The following is a 21971-nucleotide window of genomic DNA, read 5'->3' as shown; positions in this document are numbered from 1 at the left end:
ATTTATACAATACATAAAGCGTGCTTTGAGGTCAATATTTCGCAATGCATGATTGCTAGAACACCTTAGATTCCCTTTAGTAGAAACTAGCTCAATTAATGACTTTACTTCTAAACTTATGTACTTCCTTTATTTTTTTAAAAATCACCATATCGAAAAAAACAGTCCAATTTCAGGGCAACAACTGAAAAAGCAATTAAGAAACAGTAGCAAGTATTTCTATACGTACATAGAAGCATATATATGCGCAAGGCTTATTCTACTAACTGGTGGCCAAGTTTTCCTGATCTGATTGAACACTTATTATTGTACCAAAGTATGTGCCAAATGAACAGTACCTACAAACTAAATAAAAAGCCAGCAAAGTGCAATTCAAAGACATGGCAGTCATGGATGCCACTACTACGTCTTCGAAAAGGTTATCGGACCAGCAGGAAGCTTCCTAGGAGAAGTGGTCTCCATTAAATACCTGCCTGAGCCACCTTCGGATATCGGTTTCCCGACACCCACCATGGATGTTCTTCTTGTACCATGAGTCGACAGCAGGAGTCGGAAACTCCAGTTAAGTACATTGGGTGCGAATACCCTAAAGAGGAGGAATGTGTCGTGCCAACTCGGGTACTTGACATAAGCATCGCCCCGGCATGCCCCTGAAACAATCAGCCTCGCAAATTCTTCTACAGGTCCACCACTTGCTTGTAGCTGCAACAAATTAGTACATGCAAATCAATGCATTAACTAGGTTGCCACTATTCCAATATGATATTCCTCTACGGCTGCAATCAAAATTGCAATAAATGTGATGTGAGACCAGTCACCGGAAATGGATCCGCAACAGTATTACATTCCCACTTTTCATTTTTCCCTATCCTTTTCAAGCTGAGGAATGTCGCACTTCTCACCGCCTTAATTTAAAGTGGAATTATTTGATCGCCAACCAATTAACTAAACTAATTCGGTTTAGTCGATTAATTCGGTTTTTGCCTGAATTACATTATAGAAGACCTCGATATCATGTGAACTTCCAAGATATATTGCAGCTAATTACTTAGTACTTACTTCTCGTTCTTCCTTCCATTGCATCTCGGCTCCCTCTTCAAGCATAAACTTTCCTCTTGTCATTTCGCCTCCTATCCATCCATGTGTAGCAATCGTTATCCCAACATCATTATTTACTTCAAGTCTGAGGGTCTCATAGAAATTCACAAGAGCAGCTTTTGCAGCCTAACACAAATACGAAAAAGGGTCAGGGTCATACTCATAAAAGGAAAACTTAAAATTTCAAACCAATGCATCAATTATTGTATATATCTTTCTGCATAAATAAAACTTAATAGTTCACTAAAATTGAAGAGTAATTCATTACAACAAAAAAATTGAAGAGTCATTCTTTAGAATGAAGAGCTATGTCGGTCCACGTCAGTATTGAATATGGATTGCTTATATGGTACATGGCCTGTCAATCAGACATGTCGAGTTGGCTTTTGGGTCAGGTTCGGGTTCAAGTAGATTCAGATTAAATTGACAGTTCTACCTATTAAGCCACCAAAATGACCATAATCTTGATATTTGAATATGATGATGATGCAGTAGTAAATTTATATGAATACTCACAGCATACAAACTCATTCTTGGTAACGGTAACCAGTTCTCCACCGATGCATTCACAATGACTCGGCCATTACTCTGATGTAGGTATGGAAGAGCGACAAATGTAGGATAAACATTTCCCCAAAAGTTTATGTCCTGAAATTAACAAAACCGATAATACCTTAATACTAGTTCAGAAAACTCAAAATAATTAGGTGACAAGAAAACCTCCTCGAGATTATACTAGGGCAGCTATAAGCCTTACCAACAAAATAGGAAACACTGAGGAGTCTGTAACTTCATCGAAGTAGAAGGTATGTCCCAAACTCGCCGCATTCACCAGATGATCCACTGCAAGATTGAGTAAAGTGTCAGAAGCAACAACAAAATGACTACCAAAATGGTTCGAGCTTGATGTAGTTAAGGAAATGTACGTCTTTATACCAAAATGGTTCTTAACAGTTGATATTACTTATAGACGTAAAAAAATATAAAGATATAATCCTTTAAAAGACTCCAAATACATGCAATTTTGAAAAACAACAAATAAACATACCATTTCCAATATTAACCCACACCCGAGTTTGAGAAACATAATTGCTAGTTGCTTTTTATCACACATATTTTTGCAAATAATTGCGTTTTATGCAAAGGACTTTGAGACATGATCAGAACATCAATGATTATCGGAGTTAAATGCTAAACCAAATCGTAGACTGTAATAAAAAATAAAAAAGAGAGAGAAGAATGGGACTTACCACGCCCATAGAAGTTTACCGTTTCATTAATAAATCTCCTACAATCATCTTCCTTAACAACATCTGCAGCAATTACAATGGCACTGTTTGCGCCAAGATATCTGGCTTTCTCACTAATTGCTCGAAGCCGTTGTTCTCTCCTCGCAACCAACACAAGATTGGCCCTCCGCTTTGCATATTCATATGCAATTTGCTGCAATATTTATAAACCATTTGTAGCAACACAATACTTCACGGTATTGGACTTAAAAGATTAATATGGCAATGATGAAGTAGGCACATATATCGTATATGATGTGATTTTGTGTTAACATGATATGGGCTATACCTTTTCTAGGTGTTCCTTTTTACGTATTTGGAGAGTATCTCCATAACTTTGAACGTATCCTGTTAGATATGATCTAAATATGTACAAGTCTACAAGATTCAAGTATGTTATGCACTTGAAGGATACCCCAACACCTTTGAAAGGTAATTGGAAATGGAATATTTAAAGATAAATAAATAAATAAATAAAAAGCTAACCTCATGTTTATAAGTCTAAATATGTACGGAAACTGATATTTAAAGATTAAAAAAAAATTCAGAGCAACATAAATATGTTTACCTCTCCAATACCAGAAGAAGCACCGGTGATTATGACAACTTTGCCATCCATATCCTCAATAGTATATAAGGTGTTGTAAACCCATTCACATGCATTGATAAAGCACAAGGCTGGCCATGAAAAGGCCAGCATCATCATGGTGGCAGGGGGCACCACTAAGTTCAGAAACGAAGTCACTAAGTCCATCATCAATGTCGTATGATTTCTGCAGGTGAAGAAGAAATGATTGTTAAAATGCCTGAAAGAGAAGTGAAGGAAATAATGAGTGATAAGATGAAGGAAGCTAAACATATGCGGTGCCGTTACATGCAGTGAGGTTAAGGAAGAGGAAAACACGTGCTGGGGTGTGGCACTGCTTACTTAGCTATTGTTGTGACAATTGTAAGGGAGTTTGTCGTTTTTATCTTCTTTAGATGGTATCCATCTTGTCTCAGTGTTTACTGGATTGATTTTCCATTAGTTTTAGTCGTGTTGGACAGTTGAAAAAAGATGAAATGTTTTTAACATCAACCATCATTTTTTTACTAGTAAAAGCTTCGGAGGTATTTTCACCATAAGTCCAAAATGTTGAAAAGTTTTCCTGAATTTCTTTTCCAACGTAGGATAGCTTGAATTGAGCTTAGCAACCTTGAAAAGAAAAAGTTCAAGACTAAGCTCTAAGATATATAATATTAAAATCACTGAAACACAATTCAATCATATCGAAAACAGCAGAGGGAACGAAAACACTCCTTTCATGCCCTTAATTAGTTTTCTTTTCATCCATGGTTTAACTGAATTTAGCAAAAGATAAATAAATCTCTCTTTTCGATAGTTAAAAGATTTTTCTAAAGATCACATTGGGATACTGTAGAGTTTCACAGTTTTAAAATAATAATAGAGACCTGAACCAAAAAGGCTTTCTTTCTTTCGTCTTCGGCGACAGGCTCCGGCCAATGCTGAAAAAAATGGCTCTCCGCCAAATCTAACAACATCTTCGCCAACTCTATCTACCAAAACAACAAACAGAGTATACTCATACGTGATCCGGATGAACGGAATTTAGGACATGCAAAACCTGATCCGGATGAAGGAGGTGGAGATTCTTGATATGGAAGCTTTTATAATTTTGTACTGTTTGTTGTTATTACCGTTGTCTTACTGTTTAATACGCTGCGTTTAGGGGGATTTAAATGGTTAAAACGGTGAGTTTTATCTTTAGTGAAACGGTTCGTTTTAGTCTTTTGGCACTGTCACAAACAGTCATGAAAGCTGCTAGTTTTTTCATTTTTAAGTTGAATGAAGGAGGACGAAAAGCATGCTAATTTCCAGGTTGTTAATCGAATTTTGTTTCTCTCCCATTTCTCTCGTTCCTCTCCTCTCTTTTTTGTTATCTTTTTCTTCTTGATTTCTCGTAATAAGAGTATCAGAGTCAGGTAATTCTCTATGGCCGACAATAGGATCTCCACTAGGCTTCAAAGGGAGGTTGGGCACTTACAGCAAGAGATAGCTCAGCTTCAGGTGGAGCTGACACAGATGGATACCAAGTTTTACAGTCGATTGAATGAGCTCTGCATGGTGTACAAGACGAGATTAAGTCTGAGTTGCAGAGCTTATTTGAGCAGTACTTGGGGCACCTGTCTTTTGCAACTATTGTGGGATCATCTCAGGATAAGGGCAAGGGTATCTTGGGAAGCCCTCCTTCTGGGTTCCCACCAAGAGATACTATGATGGTTTCACCAATGGTGGAACTGGGAAGTTTGGGAACTCCTATCCGTGGTGGATACATGGAGAGTCAAGTTCGTTCTCATAAACTAGACTGCCCCAAATTTGATGGTACAGACTATCGAGGTTGGTGTTCAAAACTCGACTGGTATTTCGAGGCTGAGGGAGTAGTTGACAATGTCATTTGAAGGGGAAGGATTTAGACTGGCACCACTTTTACACTCTGAGGCAAGGGGGTTTTCATTTGCTGACATGGGATAGTTACTCTCGTAGCTTGAAGGACTGGTTTGCATCTAACTCCTTCAGAGACCCTATGGCAGATCTAGTCTCTTTGAAGCAGGTGAACTCTGTTGATCAATACCATGATGAGTTTGTAAGTTTGTTGAACCACCTCAATTTACCTGAAAATTATGCATTGAGCATCTTTATTAGCAATCTTAAGCTTGAAATTGGCCAGTACTTGAATTTGTTTAAGCCTATGGATCTAGTAGAAGGGTATATGATAGCTAGGCAAGTCGAGTCAATCTTGGTCAATACTGGTAAACGGTTGGGCCCAGTGGGAAGTGGAGTACAACCTCATCCACCACCCTTGTTTCCTGCCAAGACTCAACCAACTCCCTCTCCGAATTTGAGTACTCACCAAAATCCAGGCTCAAGTGGACAGAAACCTCCAACCAAGACCCTTTCTCAAGTTGAAATGGAAGAAAAGAGGAAAGGACTTTGTTTTCGGTGTAGAGCTAAGTATGGTCCTGGCCATAAGCGTATGAAGCCTCAACTGTACCAGTTGTTGCTGGAGCTTCGGATTGATGGGGATGGTGAGGAATTCCAAGACTGCCAGGAATCTCTCGAGCATACAGAACTAGAAAGGGACCCTCCTACTACACCTTTGTTGTCACTACATGCTATACAAGGGTCTCAAGGTCATAACACCATGAGACTAGCAGCTCAACTTGGTGACACCTGGGCCATAATATTGGTTGATTCTAATAGTACCCACAACTTTATGGATGTTGAACTGGTGAGAGGAGACTAAACTTGTCTGTGGATCCTACTGACAAACTCAAGGTGATTGTAGCTAATAGTGGGTGTTTATTGACACACGAACATTGTAGAGGGGTATCCTGGAGTGCTCAGGGTCATCAATTTACCACTGACTTTATGATCCTACCTTTGAGAGGTTGTGACCTTGTTTTAGGCATCCAACGGTATTTTTCATTGGGATCAATTGTCTAGAACTTTGCATCTCTGACCATGCATTTCCTCAATCAGGGCAACCCTTGCATCTTACATGGGATCCAAGCCGGATCCATCCACATTCTTTCAGCTTCTCAGTCACCTAAGTATTTCTCTCTAAATGCCTAAGGTCCCTGTACCTTGCTTATGGCTACCAATGAGCAGACAACTTTGACACTGCCTACCAATGTTCCTAATGGGGAGTTGCAACTACTCTTGGAAGATTATGCTGATATTTTCTAAGTACTTCAAGGTTTTCCGCCCCGTAGGCTGTAGGATCACGGAGTCCCTTTAAAAGATGAAACCAAAGTGGCAAAAATCCGGCCCTATCATTATCCAACTATGTAGAAGACTGAGATAGAGAAACTAATCCAAAACATGCTTCAGGCTGGCATTATCCAAGACAATAATAGCTCTTTTGCCTCTCCCATTATAATGGTTTAGAAGAAAGATGGGAGCCGGAGGCTATGTGTCGATTACAGGCAGCTCAATGAGCTAACTGTCAAAGACAAGTTCCCTATTCCAGTGATAGAGGAACTGCTTGATGAGCTTGGTCAAGCTCACTTTTTCTCCAAGCTAGATTTAAGATCAGGGTATCATCAAATCAGTATGTGGGAGCCATATATTCACAAGACAAATTTTCGAACTCATGAAGGACACTATGAATTCTTAGTCATGTCTTTTGGGTTGACGAATGCTCCCTCAATCTTTCGGGCCCTGATGAATGCAATTTTCAAGCCATTGGTCAGGAAGTCAATGCTAGTATTTTTTATGACATATTGCTTTATTCTATCACATGGTCAAATCGAGTACCTTAGACATGTCATCACTAAAGGGTCAGTGGCAATGGATACTTCTCAGGTTGATTGTGTTCTCAAGTGGCCCACTCCAACTTGAGCCAAAGAATTGAGGAGTTTGTTGGGTCTCTTTGGCTATTACCTTTGGTTTATTCAACATTATGACACTGTTGCCAAACCCTTAACTGAGTTGTTGAAGAAGCATGTGACCTGGGAGTGGACTGATCTGGCTAGTGAAGCCTTTTAGAAGCTTAAGCAGGCCATTTGTCAAGCACCAGTTTTGGCTTTGTTTGATTTCTTAGCTGAGTTTTGCATTGATGCTGATGCCTTTGCTCATGGTGTGGGAGTTGTATTGCACCAAAAAGGGAGGCCCTTAGCCTTTTTCAACAAGGCCCTAGGACTTAAACATCAAGTCCTTTCCAGTTATGACAAAGAAATGGCAGTCCCCTTGGCAGTGTAGAAGTGGCACCCATACTTGCTTGGGAGGCGTTTTCAGATCCGGACTGACCACCAAAGTCTCAAGTTTTTGAATGAGCAATAGGCCATTACCTTTTACCAGCAAAGGTGGGTAGCTAAGATGTTGGGGTATGATTTTGTGGTCACATACAGGAAAGGAGCACTGAATGTAGTGGCAGATGCTCTTTCAAGAAGGCCTCTAGAATAGGCAATTCAGTTGTTACAACTCACTGGTAGCACAGTCATTTCTGACCTTTGGAGCAGGGCACAAGACTCTTGGCTAATGGATCCTAAGCTTCAAAAGATCTACTCAGATATCCAGCAACAGGCCTCTTTGCATCCCAAGTACTCATGGGATGACAAGGTTCTCAAAAGAAAAGGGAAGTTGGTGATTGGGGCTCTTGGTGACCTGAGGAAGGAATTGTTCCATTATTTTCGTACTGGTGCAGTAAGGGGCCACTCAGAAGTGCATGCTATAAGGCACAGGTTGGCTACCCTAGTGTATTAGAAAGACTTATCTAAAGATGTCAAGTAGCGGGTAAGGGAATGTGACACATGTCGAAGGTGTAATTATGACTATTCTGCCTCTCCTGGTTTACTCTAGCCATTGCCCCTTTCCCAACAAGCATGGACAGTAATGAGCACGGATTTCATCGAGGGTCTTCCCAGCTCAAGAGGTAAGGACACCATTTTGGTTATCATTGATAGATTGACCAAATATGGTCATTTTGCTGCCCCATCACATCCTTTTACAGCCATGTCAATAGACTAGGAGTATTTGAATGGCATCTACAGACTACATGGAGCCCCAGAAACCATTGTTTCAAATCGAGACAATTTTGTCAACCAATTTTGGCAAGAGTTATTCAAAAGGCTTGGGACTAAGCTACACCTCTCTACAGCTTATCATCCAAAGTATGATGGTCAGACAGAGGTCATCAACCGTTGTTTGGTGGGATACTTGATGTGTACGTGTGGTGAAAGCCTAAGGGATTGGGCCTTGTGGTTGCCCTTGGTTGAATGGTGGTACAACACCACTTTCCATTCAGCCATCCAGACTACCCCTTATGTGGCCCTATATGGCCAAAGTCCACCCCACCACTTGCCTTATATAGTTGGTTTGTCAACTGTGGATAAGGTTGATAGAAGCTTACAGCAAAGTGAGGTTGCAAGGAAGCTTCTTCAATTTCACTTAAGGAGAGCACAAGATCGAATGAAGCAGTGTGCAGACAAGAAGAGGAGTGATAGGTCCTTCCAAGAGGGAGACTATGTCTACTTGAAGCTCCAATCTTACAGGCAGGCTACAGTCAGAAAGATCCTGAATCAGAAGTTGGCTTCCAATGTTTTTGGATCTTTGTGCCTTATCATTTGAAGCTTCCACCAGGGTCTCGCATCCATCCTACATTCAATGTTTCACAGTTGAAGAAACACATTGGGAAGGTTCCTTGCCAGAAACATCTTCCTTTCGTAGGCACTGATAGAGCCTTAGCCAAAGAACCAGTTCGAATCATTGATAGAAGGATGGTTAGAAAAGAGAACCAAACCAGCACCGAAGTCTTGGTCAAGTGGACCGATACCTTTCCTAAGAACTTCAAATGGGAATTGTGGTCGGAATTTCAGCAGAGGTTTCCCACTTTTAATCCTTGAGGACAAGGATCTTTCGAGGGAGGGAGTAATTGATATGGAAGCTTTTGTAATTTTGATACTGTTTGAAATTCTGTTATGACTATTGTCTTACTGTTTAATACGCTGCATTTAGGGGGGATTTAAATTTAATAATACATTTCAATTTAAAAGTCCCCATGGATTGCTCGAGACATCAGCAAATTTTTATAAGTAATATTTAAAATTTTCCAAAGCATAAGATTCTGGAAAAGAAATTGCCGACAATGGTCCAATATATTGCTCAACTCCAATTCGTCATTTTTTATTTCTACATTTCTGTTTTGTTACAAGGTACACAAGACAACATATACCATGCTGTAAAAATGCAAATTTTAAACAAAAGAGAAAAAAGAAAGCCTATGGATGGATACTAAATATTTCTCAGAAAGCTAAAAATACATAAAAAGGTTGCTCTCTCTATACAACATCTTCAATTCCTCTATTGGATGGCCAAATGCTTACCACTTGAAGATTCAGTAACCAGAAATGATTCTGTTATTTTACACTCACTCATTATACGAATGGGTTTGATTAACTCATCCAAATCTTCAGATTGTAAATCTGTCGAATCATTGTCACCAAAGCTTGTTTCGTCACAATTCGCTTGATGAAGTCCCCCCACTTCATCATCGCTAACACCAAGGCTAATGTAATCAGAGAATTTCCCATCAAAGCAAATGTTGTCTTCCTCTAGTACCTCCTGTTGTCTTTCCGACACCATTCTTTTCGGTTTTGAAATGTCGATACCAAAATAACGCCCACGAGCAGTATTATGCTCCATTGACCTTTTACTTTTCTTTGCCTTACTTCGGTTTTTGGGGTGGTGAAGCTTGCATGTAGATCCTAGGGGGCAGGACCCTGTTGCTTCAAAATTCGGACAGACATAGCTGTGCTTCTTCCGACACTGAGAGCAGAGATACATTCCGTTTCACTTATTCAATGTTGTGGTTTGTGTGTGCATTAGAGAAGAGGGGTAGCTAAGAGAATATCAAAAATGATGGATGATCATCAGTTTATCGGACTTCCTCCTAAGAAGAGGCACTGGGAGGGGGCGAAGAATATAGATAAGGTTTTCCTTTGGTCAAACGACTATAGTTAGGTCTAGAAAGAAAACGTTAAACGGTCTAGACTTGTTAGAATTTATAATAATCATCATTAAAACTGCCTATTCAAGTCATTTTGAAGAAATTTCAAGTGAATCCATATAAACGAATATACATAGAGACACATACACCATGAGACTATTCTAGTAATGTTGTCATTTCGTGGGAAACATTCATGCGAATCAAAATAAAATAAATATCAGTGCAACAGTAGAAAATCAGGTTACAAAGGTTTCCACATATTGAGATGGCATATCAGAGACTACAAGTTGTGAAATATTCTCTTCTTTTTCTTTCAAAAGTTTAGAACAAAATCTTACCTTAATTTTACAAAACTCAGATTTGACCTTTCTAATATTAATTAATTATTAAGACCAGTATGAGCCAACCAAACAAATTGAATATAAAGATATATCTCCATAACATGATATGAAACAGGATGTGGCATAAAATGCAAAATAATTACTAAAATAACATTTCCAAGATGATAAGGCACTACCTCATTACCGTCAGCACAATAGCCCCTAAGAAATCCTTCGCAAGTCGAGGCATTTGGATTCACATGCACGTGTCTATAAGGACAATTTTCGTTTGTGCACAAACCTGCCAGTAATTCTGTCAGAATCTGCATATCTAAAATTAGAAAAAGAAAAGCATAATTGAGAAAGGAAACACCTTGCAGGAAATATGAACAATCAGGCATTCGTTCTGGAATGACCTGTAACATATTCAATCAAAGGTCAGATGTTAACCAAGGAGTCAACCTCCAGCAGAATGTCAAATTGACCAGACAAGTGATGGACCTTATGAGTCAATTTGCAGTTGGGATTTGAACATAGACCCTTGAGAAATTTTGTGCATACAGATATTTTGGAGGGATCGTGAATATAGGGACACTTTCCATCATCTTTGTTGCATTTCCCAAACCTTGTGAAAAATTGACAGTACTTGCGCTTTTTAACCAACCGTAACCTTGCAGTGTGCAAACTCCAACGAACTTTCTCACTTGCCAAAACACGAGTACGCTTCTTTGGATCTCTAACAAGCTGGTTGCCATTGCCAATTCGGACATACCTGCAGATGTCAGAGCTCATTTAAATTTTATATATTGTACGTAATTCCATCAAGTTTATGTTTTATATGGTAATGTTAACATACTCATCATTCCCGATGACTAGTCTCCTTGGGACATAAGACTTTTTGGTACTGTTTTCTGATTGCTGACTAGCAGAGCATGACGACGCATCATCTAAACAGAAATAAGGTAGAGTTAAGAGAGCAGCACAAAAACTTATCAAAAGGGAAAAAAGACATCCGCTTCAGTGCAGACAGTAGGTGCTGATCAGAAACTGAAAGAAGCAAGTTATTTAGTACAGATGTTTTTTGTTACTGTAACCAATTTTCTTTAAAAAAAAACGCAAAATGTCACAGGCCTCATGAGAACTTCAATCTCTAGTAGGTTTGCATCGGCACACAATGTTGGGAGTTTTTAAAAGAAAAAGAAAACAAAAAGGACCTTAAATCCACTATGAGATAAATTAAGAGAAACCTGATATCCTCTGAAGGGAACGCCTAGAAGAATCCATTTTGTAGCGCACTGAACCAATGCGGAATATTCGTTCACCTAAAGTATCAAATATTTACATGAAACATACCATTGAAGCATTCTTTTCAAAATCGTGCATCATGCACATTAGATAAAGTGCCATTAATTCGCTAAGTATTGTTAATTTGCCTACCTCGCCGAACTTCTGTACCATGAACCTTGTGGCAAGAGAGACCTTTTTTGCCTGTCCTAGAAACAGTGCTTTGTTCTCTTTTCTTTCTTTCAGCTTCAGCAACTGCTAGAGTAGCTTCCTATTAAACATTAACATAAAATTTTACAAACAAAAAAAGCCATTTTAATTCAGAAGTCAATCACTTCAGTTTTGAAGTGTATACGAAAGATGTAAGAACTCGGTCCACCAGTACATGATGCACCTTACCTCATTAGCTTTCCTTGAATGCCTTTCAATAGATTTTGACCATTTCAAACTAGAACCACCAACACTTAACACCTTTGATTTGTGAATTGAAAATCCATTAATTGACCGTGTATAAACAGTATTTCTCTTTCTCAATAGCAGCATTTTCCTTCTGCAAAAGAAATGTATTCTTTTATTTTCTTGGACAACAGGATAAAAACAAGAAGCTACTAAAAGCCTAAAACAAGAGTTATACCCAATTGTAGATAAAGAACTACTGTAGGAAGAAACTGAGTTCAACTTAAAGCTTCTCTTGTGTGCCATTCTTTTCCAGGGAAACAGTTGCGGGCGGACCTTCGGGTAACATAGTGAACTCCCATCATTATTTGATAACCTTGCACTATGTGGAGTCCAGACCAGAGAGAATTTGGAAGGTTTATGGGTCTTTGCTACAACTGCAAAAGGACTAGTCATTTAAGCCATCCACTAACTAATGGTCAAGCCAAAACAAGTAATGGAACTTACTGCAAACAATTTCCAGAATCATCCATTTGACCAAGTTATAACTTTAATACGTAGAGGTTGATGGACACAATAAACATTTAGAGTGGCCCAAAATAAATAACTAGCAACGATAACCACAATGCAATACAAATTACTTAAAAAGATAGCTTATAAAAGATAGAAGTTTGTATTGAGACTCAACAAGCTGGCAGAGGCAATATAAGTCCTTGACTATTGACAAGTTCACACCATTTTTGTCACCCAGGACTTGGAAGGGAAGCAGATGGGGAACTAAAATATAAAGTTTGATAACGACAAATATAGGCAACAAGAATTGGCAAAAGGATAGTTAATTAGGTGAAAGAAAATATTATTCAAATTTAGTATATAAATCTGTTTAGGCAGTCTTCAGATAGCCATCTCTCACGATTGTTAGTGCAAAAAGTTCCCACACAAGTATATTTGTCCAAATCGATACTAGCATCAGTCTGGTATGACTCCATAGCATTGGAAAAGTGAAAAACAACCTAGAATTGCAAGTGATACAGAAAATAAGCATAAACATTACAGCCAACAGATACGAAGAGGAGAATAATGATGAAAGAAGACATGTTTTAATGCTTCGCAGATAAAATTAAGCAAAATAAGTCATAAAAGGCCAAGCAATGTCTAAAAGCCAAAAGTTCAATGTAGTATTTTGCCAGGTGTGAATGCTCTGATAACAGAATGCTCATAAATGCATACCTTTATTGGATCTTCTCTTACCAAAAGTTCTACTGGAAATAACCTTAGCAGCTATTTCTCTCACTGAGTTGGAGATGTCATCAGACGAGGTAACCGCCTGCTTCATATGACTCTCAAGGGCAGTCCTAATTAGCTGGTTTTTTCTTTTCTTGTAATAGCCATCAGAGGAAGCAGAAAGGGATTGGTTCTTATCAACATCAAAAATAGAGGTATGATCAGAATCTGAAGTTGCAACCAATTGATTTGATTTAGGCTTTACATATGTCACCCTCTTTTCATTTGAAGGAATCAAGCCACTTTCATTTTGCTCATTCAAGACTTCCAAATTGTTAGCTGAACCATTTCTGTTTAGTGTTTCTAAAGTCTTCTGTCCATCCTCTGGGGATTTGAGCTCATCATTTATTTCCATAGAACTTGGATGATTTGTTGTAGTTTCATTGAAATCACTAGCAGAAGGCTCTGCTAAAGGGGAATATGTACACTCTCCTGATGAATTAGAAATATGCTTTGGTACTTTGGTGACACTCGATAACGGGGGTGTTGTGGGCCTCTCAAAAGTGGTATTTGCACCTGCTGTTCTCAAGTCAACAGCATCAGCTCTATTGTTTGGTCCTGTACCCTTCTTCACTTCATCCACTATCCCAGACTTAAGCCGGTAAACTGATGAACTCGAAGAATGAGAACCCTGGGGAGGAGCAGGGACTGGTGTAGGTTTTCTAACAAGACTGTTACCTTTACGAATGTAAGTCGGCATCTGCTTTTGCATAGGATTGGCACTTAAGGAAGGTTTGTTTCCTGATAAAGGATGGGCAGAAGAATTATCAGTTCGGCGCCATGTCCGGGGCTTTGTGATTTTGGTAGAAGATGTAGCATTCTTGGAAGCAGAAGAAACAAATGAAGAACGAGTAGGATAACTCTTGGGACCAACATGACTAAGCAGTGGTTTCCTCCCCTGTGTTTCTCCACTAAGGAAATTGAGGGAAATAGTACTTTCAGAATCATACGATGGCAACAAACCTGCCTTCCCAGCACTTGATTGATTGGTTTGAATTACATCTTTTGACTTCAAAATAGTTTTGCTATGCTGTGGATCTGACACATGGGCAGATGAGTTGCAAGAACCTTCAATTACAGGCTTATCATATGAAAGTTTTTCAGTCTTCTCTTCTGAATTAAAAAGATGTCCTTTGCAAGTTGATGTGCTTAAAACTAGGTTACTGAGAGAACCGACATCACAAAGTATATCAGGTGCAGGCATAGCTTCATCATTGGAGTTGGTTGCAGAAACTTCATTAGCATCAACACCAGAAATCAAAGAGTTTGAGGTGGAAGGTAAATCATCCTTCAGAGGAAGATGATTGTCATCATCTGCATCTATGCCAGCAAACCTTTTATCCAAGCCGAAAGACACATGTTCTGGAATAATTCTGCATTGAGTTAGTTCACTAGAAATGATATTTTGCTCTTCTGAAGTATCAACAAGCACTTTCCCCCTGTCATCACCTTCAATATCCATAGCATCACTTTGATGGTTACTTATAGCAGAAACTGGTGTTCCATTTGAAAACTGCTCACCTCCCAACTCTAATGGATGAAGGCATGGGGAACTTGGAGCAACTGACTCAGCAAAAGCTGAAGGATCAATCTTTGGGGGATTGCCCCTGCAGGCATCACTAAAAGATCCAACATCCTCAGAAGGTCCAGCCACTGAACTGTTTACATGCAATAAATCAATCCCCTCTGCATGAAGATCGTCTATACTAGATACTTTAACTTCTGGTTCCAATTGCAGTAGATCATCAGTAAAGTTAGAAGGTATTTGTGCAGCAGATTTAAAGATATCAGAAACTACAACACTCTGGCTGATTACAGGTGATGTCAAACTAGAACTGGAGGTAGAGATTTTTCTCTTTTTCTTCTCAGGAGACTTTCCATCTGCACTACCACCAATCTCTGGAAAGGTATTATTTGAACTGCTTCCCTGCAAAACACTATCTTTATTTCTAGAATGCTCTAAACCAACATCAAGCAACCCAATAGCACCAACCATAGGTTCAGCAGGATTCAAATCTATTTCAGATGCACATATGGTACTTTCCACACAATTTGCAGAGGTAAGCACATCTGCAGATCCTACAGAAATGCTTGCAAGTGCTGAGCTTGACAAATCTAGTTCACTAACGCCCACTTTTCGTTTATGGATGTTAGCTGCATATTTATCTCTGCATTCTACTGATTCCACAGCATTTGGGATTCCTGTGCCAGAAAACCCGAGAGATAGCACTAAATCATAGCCTATCTCATGGTTCCTCTCCCCTGTATTAACATAAACAATATCAGGAGTGCTGGTTGTACTTTTGTCATGGTTGAAGCAATCTCCATAAACAGAACCACCGCTAACATAAGTTTCCTCCATACATGGCAGAAGGGGCATTTTATCACTTCCTACTGAACAATTAGCTTCAGGTAATCCCCCTTTAGCACGATCATCAACTACTGGACTGGAAGGAGTTGTACAAACATGCCTGCTACCAGAATTGGCATCGCCAATGTCACAAACAATATTTTTCTCCAGAGAGCTAGATGAACCACAGTCAAAACCTGTGGAGATAGGCATTGCAACAGAAGAACTACCTATATCTACAATACCACCATGAGCTTTGATGTCCTCTGATCTTGACAAACCATAATTAATGTTATTTTCATTATGGTAAAACCGTGTGTTTAGATCCTCAACACCAAAACTGCCAGATGTAATAGTCTCATTTGGTTTTTCAGTATGATCCTCCTTGATATTTGAAATGATATGCAGGCCAGGGACAGAATTACCAGCATTAGTAGAACCATGATCAACATTGCTCTCTCCCTGACTTGAAGAATTCAAAGCAACAGTTGAGCTGTTTTTCTTTCTCGTAATCTTAGGTGAAACAGAACTACCAGGATCAACATCAGTGGAAACCTTCTTTGAGCCTGTGCCTTTTGACGCTTCATTCACTTTGTCATCTTCAAGAATCAGAGCTGATTCTTCAGGAGAACACTCTAAATCAACACCCTGCACTGAATCCCCAGAGGCAGAAGCAACTTTCATTTTAAGAGGTAAAACACGTTTTTCAGCCACAGGGGTAGCAGATGCACGTCGAATAGAGATATCTGTCTTAACAAGTTGATCACCCTTCTTTGCTAATTCAGAATTTCCCAGATTCAACGGAGAACTAACAACCTTTTTCACCACTTTCCTCACAATTATTTTCTTCTTGTTAGCCTTGAGGGAGGATGATTTACCAACAGTAGCAGTGGTTTTATCTGAAACAGTGCTCTTCACAGTCCCTCCCACTTTATTCTCTCCAACCAAAATGTTGACACTGTTAGAACTAGTTTCCACACCACCATCTCCCTTACTACCAATACAAGGAGTAGTACCTTTCCCCTCTAATGGTCTCAGTTTCTTGTCAGAACTGGGAGCATCTTCAGTTACAGTAACCTTAGGAGACTTTTTGACCTTTCCCTTTCTAAGGAAAACCTTGGTTCCTTTTGAGCAAGGCTTTCTAATGCCATCCTGAGCTTTACCAGTATCAGAAGATTTGATTTTTCCCTCAGACTGCTTAGAGTCCACAGGCCCAGAACCACTCTTTACAGCAGAAGTGGAACCACCTAATTTTGCAGTACTCTCACTGCCCTTATTAGGTTGAGCACTCGAACTAACCATATCAAATGTTGTAAGTTTCCTAATTTTGGTGTTCCTAGGCATCAAATTCGAATCAAAATTTGAAGCAGGACTAGAAGTCACAATTGCCTTTGCCACCAAAGAATTTGATTTGAAAGACACATCAAGCTCTACAGGGGTACCTTCTCTCTTTTTTTCATCCATCCCATGATCCGACTGTAAGACCGAATCTTTTCCTCTAAAAGTACCAGTTTTCCCCTCATTATGATAACCCAAGTAATGTGGTCTCTCATCTTCCCTGCTCCTATGACTCAGTTTCACCTTCTGAATCCTAAGTAAAGCACTCTTCTTCTGTATTTGCTTCCGTGGAGTGCGATTAAATTCATGGTTACCCTCTCTACCACTTCCCTTATCACTAAACCTCTCTGCTTCTGGATCACAATAATCATTTTTTCTCGAAAAAACTCTCATCTCATCTCTTTCATTTATCTCATCATTTCCACTTTCAATCAACGGCTCACGCAAACGCGATCCCCATCTAATATTTTCAGTAGCCTCATGATCAAATCTTGAATTATTCGAATTGGATTCAAATCCAATTGAAACAATCCCAAAATCCCTAGAAGATCTATCAGAAATCCACCGATCATTGTGAACCCTACCCTCTCTTTCTCTCTGATTCAGCTCTAGATCTCTAAACCTAGAAGTTCCCTCTAAATCATGCATAAACCTATCAATAACAGGAGAGGCGGGTCTCCGATCAAACTGATGATAAAGGGCCTCCCGATCCAAATTGGAAACGGGATGGGGCCTCGGTACCCGATTTTCAGGCCAGTAATCAGGGCGGGTATCGAATTCCGGTAGACGCCGTTGAGGGACATCGTGGAATTGGTGGGAAACATGGGTAGGCTTAGGGTTAGAATTGAAATTGGAACTGGAAGAGTATTGAGGATGATGAGGGTTGTAAGGCGGATGATTAGAATACTGCTGTCGCGGAAGAGGAGGGGGTGGGGCAGGAAGAGGTTGGTAAGTTTGCTGTTGATTTTGTTGGGGTAGAGGAGGAGGAGGAGGAGGCGGCCGAATTTGTGGAGGAAGGTGGTGGCGGGAAGGGTGGAGGTTGGTAGGACTCTGTTGATAGGGAGGTAGAGGCTGAGGGGGAGGGCGATGAGGGTGAAGAGGAGGAGTTGGAGAGAAAGGGACGTACCTGGGGTGGTTGGCGTGGTGGTGGTGGTGGTGGATGTAGGAGGGAGGATCCATTGTCGGCTGGATTGGACTTTAGCCTTCTGATATTTCTGACTTGGCTATTAAGTATTCACTACTATTTTCTGTGGCACCACACTTTTTATAATTACAAAATATTATTTGATTTATAATATAAAATATACTCCTTTCTTTGAATATACTCAAACATAATAAAATTTATATTAAAAAATTATATTTATATTATTTATTAAGTCTTTTAATTGAATCCCAACACAATTAAAATATTACCGAAAACTCATTTTATTTTTCAAATAAGTTATATAATTATGTAAGATTTGAGCCATATTTTCATTTACTATTTGAACTAAAGAATTTTTTATTTTATATGAAATTTTAATAAATATATTTCTTATATATTTCTCTATCTATATTATTTATTAAACATTTTATTGAGTTGGTATTATCCATCAACTGAATCTCAACTTAATTAGAGAATTACCATAAATTCATTTTATTTTTCAAGTTTTAAAAATATAAAAGACAAAAACACCAACATAATCATATAACTTACTTGGAAAATAAAATGACATTTTGATAATTCCTTAATTGAGTTGAGATTTAATTGATGGGTGACTCCAATTCAATAAAAGCCTTAATAAATAGTATAGATTATTGAGGCATAATGACTTATTTGGCTCTTCAATTTTATAAAAAAAGTCATTTTACCCCTCCATTTAATTTTTCATCTTTTTAGCCGTTGAACTTGCGTTTTTTGTCAAATCATCCCAAAATAAATGAAAAAGTCAATATTTTTTAACTTTACTGACATTACATACACGTGGGTTGTCACATGGATGACTAGTCTGCATTTAATTAAAATTTTAAATTTTAAAAATAAAATATATATAAATTATTTTTAAAATAAAAATCTTTAAAATTATAAAATTTAATTAAATGTTGACATGTCATCTACATGGCAATCCACATATATGCCGTGTTTGTAAAGTTGACAAACTTTAACTTTTTTGTCCATTTTCAAGTGATTTGACAAAAAATTACAAGTTTAAGGGTTAAAAGAGATTGAAAAATTCAAATAGATGGCTAAAATGATTTTTTTGATAAAATTAGAGGGTCAAAAAAGTCATTACGCCAATCATTAACTAGTTACAAACCATATATTTCATTATTTATTGTATCTTATTTTAAACACATATTAATGTTCTAGATACGTAATTTCTACACACATGCACATATTTAATATATATATATATATAACTGTTTGAATAATGATAAGTAGATAACAATTTTTACAAATCAGAAGATAATTAAACTCCAAGACAACTTCTCTTCAAAAAAAAAAAATCTCTACGATACATTTAAACTTCCATTCAAAATTTATTATCCTATTAGAAGTTTGACTTGATGAAATTATATATATTTAATTTAATTATTATATACTACAAACATTGTTATTTATTGATATTTATTATATTTATTCAAATAAAAATAATAAAATTTAAATTTTAAATGTATAAAAAATTCATATATGTATAATTCAATTAAAATAAAAAATTTATGTATAATTACATCAAATCAAATTTTTATATAATATAGTAAATTAAATTTATTTATAATTTTGACATGTATTAAAATAACACGAGGGGAAATTGAATGTTGAGACTAAATTATATGTTTTCTAATCAATACAATTGATCCAATTATGGATAGCAAATAAAATCCAGTTGAATTATTTATTGAAGCAGGGATTATGTTATATTGATAGATGCAGATTAATTTTATTATCTTTTGTGATTTGATTATTTCATTATTTAAAGTCCAACACCAAATCACCTTTTATGGTTTTGTATTTGGAGTAAGGTAGTTACTATTGTATCACTAAGTTTTATTTTTTTATCGATATTAATATATTTGATTGTACCGTTTTGGACTTATTAATATTTTTAAATATAAATAATACAGTTGTATTTTATATAAATAAGATTCTCATATTATATAAAAATAAAATTTATTGGGAACTATTTTAATTGCTGAAATTATTTTTAATTATTATTAAATTTAGTATATTAAAATAAATTAAAAAATATTTTGAACTCATTGAAAAATTGTTTTGGACTATGAAGTAAATTATGTAGATGGATTTTTAGCCTAATATTTTGGCACTTACTTTTTAAATCCCAGCACAATTCTTTCTATATATATATTTGGTTGTGTCGTTTCTTACCTTTGCCATAGCTTCCGTGTTCTTCTCTTATATTTTGTTTTTCTTCCTCTTATATCTCGGCGGGTAGGATTGTTCATGCATGGTCATTTTTCATCATGGTTTAAATGAAGCATGGTGATCAATGAGAGCCACCTCCAATCCATAGTTGTCGTTGTCTCCAGATCTGAGAAAGAATTGTATGAAACTGTGATTCAACATCATCTCTATTTTTTTCTAATAGGAGGATGACAAATCGAATTTCAACATAGTATTACAATTTCATACAATTTCATACAATCCCTTCTACTTAGGCAAGAAAAAACACACGCACAAACAAAACAGTTTTATCTTAGTACCACTAGGTACCTTAAATTCCTACAAAACGGGCAAAATTGGCCGGAACAAAGCGAAACAACCAGTACCGAACGAAATTTGAAGCAAAAAAAAATATCTGGATGAGTGTCCCGATTTCTTACTAGAATGGAATATTCTAGTCAGTAAGGGCAATACCGGTACAGAATTAACTTCTATGGTTTGGAGTATTAACTTATTCATAGCAAAAAGAAAAACTAGGTTGCTATTCGTTGTTCCAAATTTTTTTTAAAATTTTATTCTCAATCTGTAAATTGTGTTATGCGTATTCGTTTTTTCCTTTGTAAAAGGTCATACACATGTGCTACCACAAAGTAAATATTTAGATTTTCATTTGTTATAAAAAATAGACAATTGAGTATTAAGCCATAAATATGATATATGAATATACCTACAGTGTAATGAAAAAATCTACAAATTGTGCATATTCAAAATCTTGAGTTAATATAAAAATGTTTTTCGAATGTATCCATATATTAGATTTGACCAAAACATCAGAAATCATACCTTGTGGATCAATGCAAACATTTTGTTAATGATAAAGATTATTGAAAATTATTATTAAACATTTAATTCAAATATTTATTAATAAAAAATTAAAATACATAAATATTATCTTTTATTTAGTAAGAGTAATTCGATAAAGTAACATCACATTTTCAAGAAAATGTTACCAAATATATTAACTTTTCTAAGATTTTAATCCTTACTTTTTAATGTAAATAAAATTGTGTAAGATAATTTTCTAAAATTCACATCAATCATATTTTATTAGAATCATAATATAGAAAAGTTCCATAAACAATTTCATTTCATATTATTCAACTCCGAGTAAATATAAATTATCTTTCTCATTTAAGTAACACAAGTTTTCATCACATTTATGAGGAATGGAATTTGAAGAAAATATTTTATTGAATTGAAATTTGGTATAAAATGAAAGCAAAACTTAATAAGACACCGATTATCTCGCTTGTCCCTCCCGCCACAAAGACTTGGGTTACCAGAAAAGGCACCAAGTCTAATTACAAAGGATCAAAGATGACGAACTTACCACTCATGTAAAGGTCTCTACCCCACCACGAGTGGCACCTCTAAGTACAAACCATAGCCACTCAATGAATCTATTAATTCTGAAACCATTCCACCAATAAAAATTGGTTTTGCCTGGAAAAATATAAGGCCATTTTTTGGTTTGTTTTAGGCACAAATTTGAAAGGTGGATTAAGATGTGTAAAACAGGATTTTCCCACATCACCAAACGTAACAAAAGGCACTCACATTACACTTTGACAAAATACGAACTCAAATTCGAATATTTTCTGAACTCCCTAACAAACACTTGATCCAAGGTCAGTCCGATAATCGTCTTCCAGGGAAAAGTGA

General features: G+C 37.1%; 2 protein-coding genes across 2 annotated transcripts; both read right to left on the bottom strand.

Annotated features, from left to right (window-relative positions):
- Positions 1 to 152: 152 nt before the first annotated feature.
- LOC105769707 (11-beta-hydroxysteroid dehydrogenase B) lies at positions 153 to 3856 on the bottom strand. Its single transcript, XM_012590520.2, has 7 exons — positions 3840 to 3856; positions 2956 to 3160; positions 2349 to 2541; positions 1856 to 1941; positions 1615 to 1746; positions 1060 to 1224; positions 153 to 702 (listed from the first exon to the last, which is right to left on the bottom strand). Exons 2-7 carry the CDS (start codon positions 3142 to 3144, stop codon positions 403 to 405), a joined length of 1065 nt encoding a protein of 354 aa, XP_012445974.1. The 5' UTR covers positions 3145 to 3160; positions 3840 to 3856; the 3' UTR covers positions 153 to 402.
- Positions 3857 to 9047: 5191 nt separating this feature from the next.
- Positions 9048 to 18117, bottom strand: LOC105769706 (uncharacterized protein At1g21580). The gene is made up of 10 exons (XM_012590519.2): positions 13126 to 18117; positions 12134 to 12332; positions 11899 to 12049; positions 11653 to 11770; positions 11463 to 11537; positions 11072 to 11162; positions 10717 to 10987; positions 10589 to 10631; positions 10413 to 10516; positions 9048 to 9714 (listed from the first exon to the last, which is right to left on the bottom strand). Exons 1-10 carry the CDS (start codon positions 18044 to 18046, stop codon positions 9250 to 9252), a joined length of 6438 nt encoding a protein of 2145 aa, XP_012445973.1. The 5' UTR covers positions 18047 to 18117; the 3' UTR covers positions 9048 to 9249.
- Positions 18118 to 21971: the final 3854 nt, after the last annotated feature.

Source organism: Gossypium raimondii, chromosome 5 (assembly GCF_025698545.1).
Source record: "Gossypium raimondii isolate GPD5lz chromosome 5, ASM2569854v1, whole genome shotgun sequence".
NCBI lineage: Eukaryota > Viridiplantae > Streptophyta > Magnoliopsida > Malvales > Malvaceae > Gossypium > Gossypium raimondii.
Note: the sequence above shows the minus strand (reverse complement) of the source record. Positions and strands in the feature narration are given on the sequence as shown.

Bases quoted from the DNA above. Each gene is read 5' to 3' on its own strand.
- LOC105769706 (XM_012590519.2), bottom strand. From the start codon at position 18,046: ATGGATCCTCCCTCCTACATCCACCACCACCACCACCACGCCAACCAC. The intron at 12,050-12,133 runs GTATAACTCTTG...TTTCTTTTGCAG, and splicing joins AGTTCTTTATCTACAATTGG to AAGGAAAATGCTGCTATTGA. The intron at 11,771-11,898 runs GTAAGGTGCATC...AATGTTTAATAG, and splicing joins ATTCAAGGAAAGCTAATGAG to GAAGCTACTCTAGCAGTTGC.
- LOC105769707 (XM_012590520.2), bottom strand. From the start codon at position 3,144: ATGATGGACTTAGTGACTTCGTTTCTGAACTTAGTGGTGCCCCCTGCC. The intron at 1,942-2,348 runs GTAAGTCCCATT...TCAATCTTGCAG, and splicing joins GGTAAACTTCTATGGGCGTG to TGGATCATCTGGTGAATGCG. The intron at 1,747-1,855 runs GTAAGGCTTATA...TGTTAATTTCAG, and splicing joins CAGTGTTTCCTATTTTGTTG to GACATAAACTTTTGGGGAAA.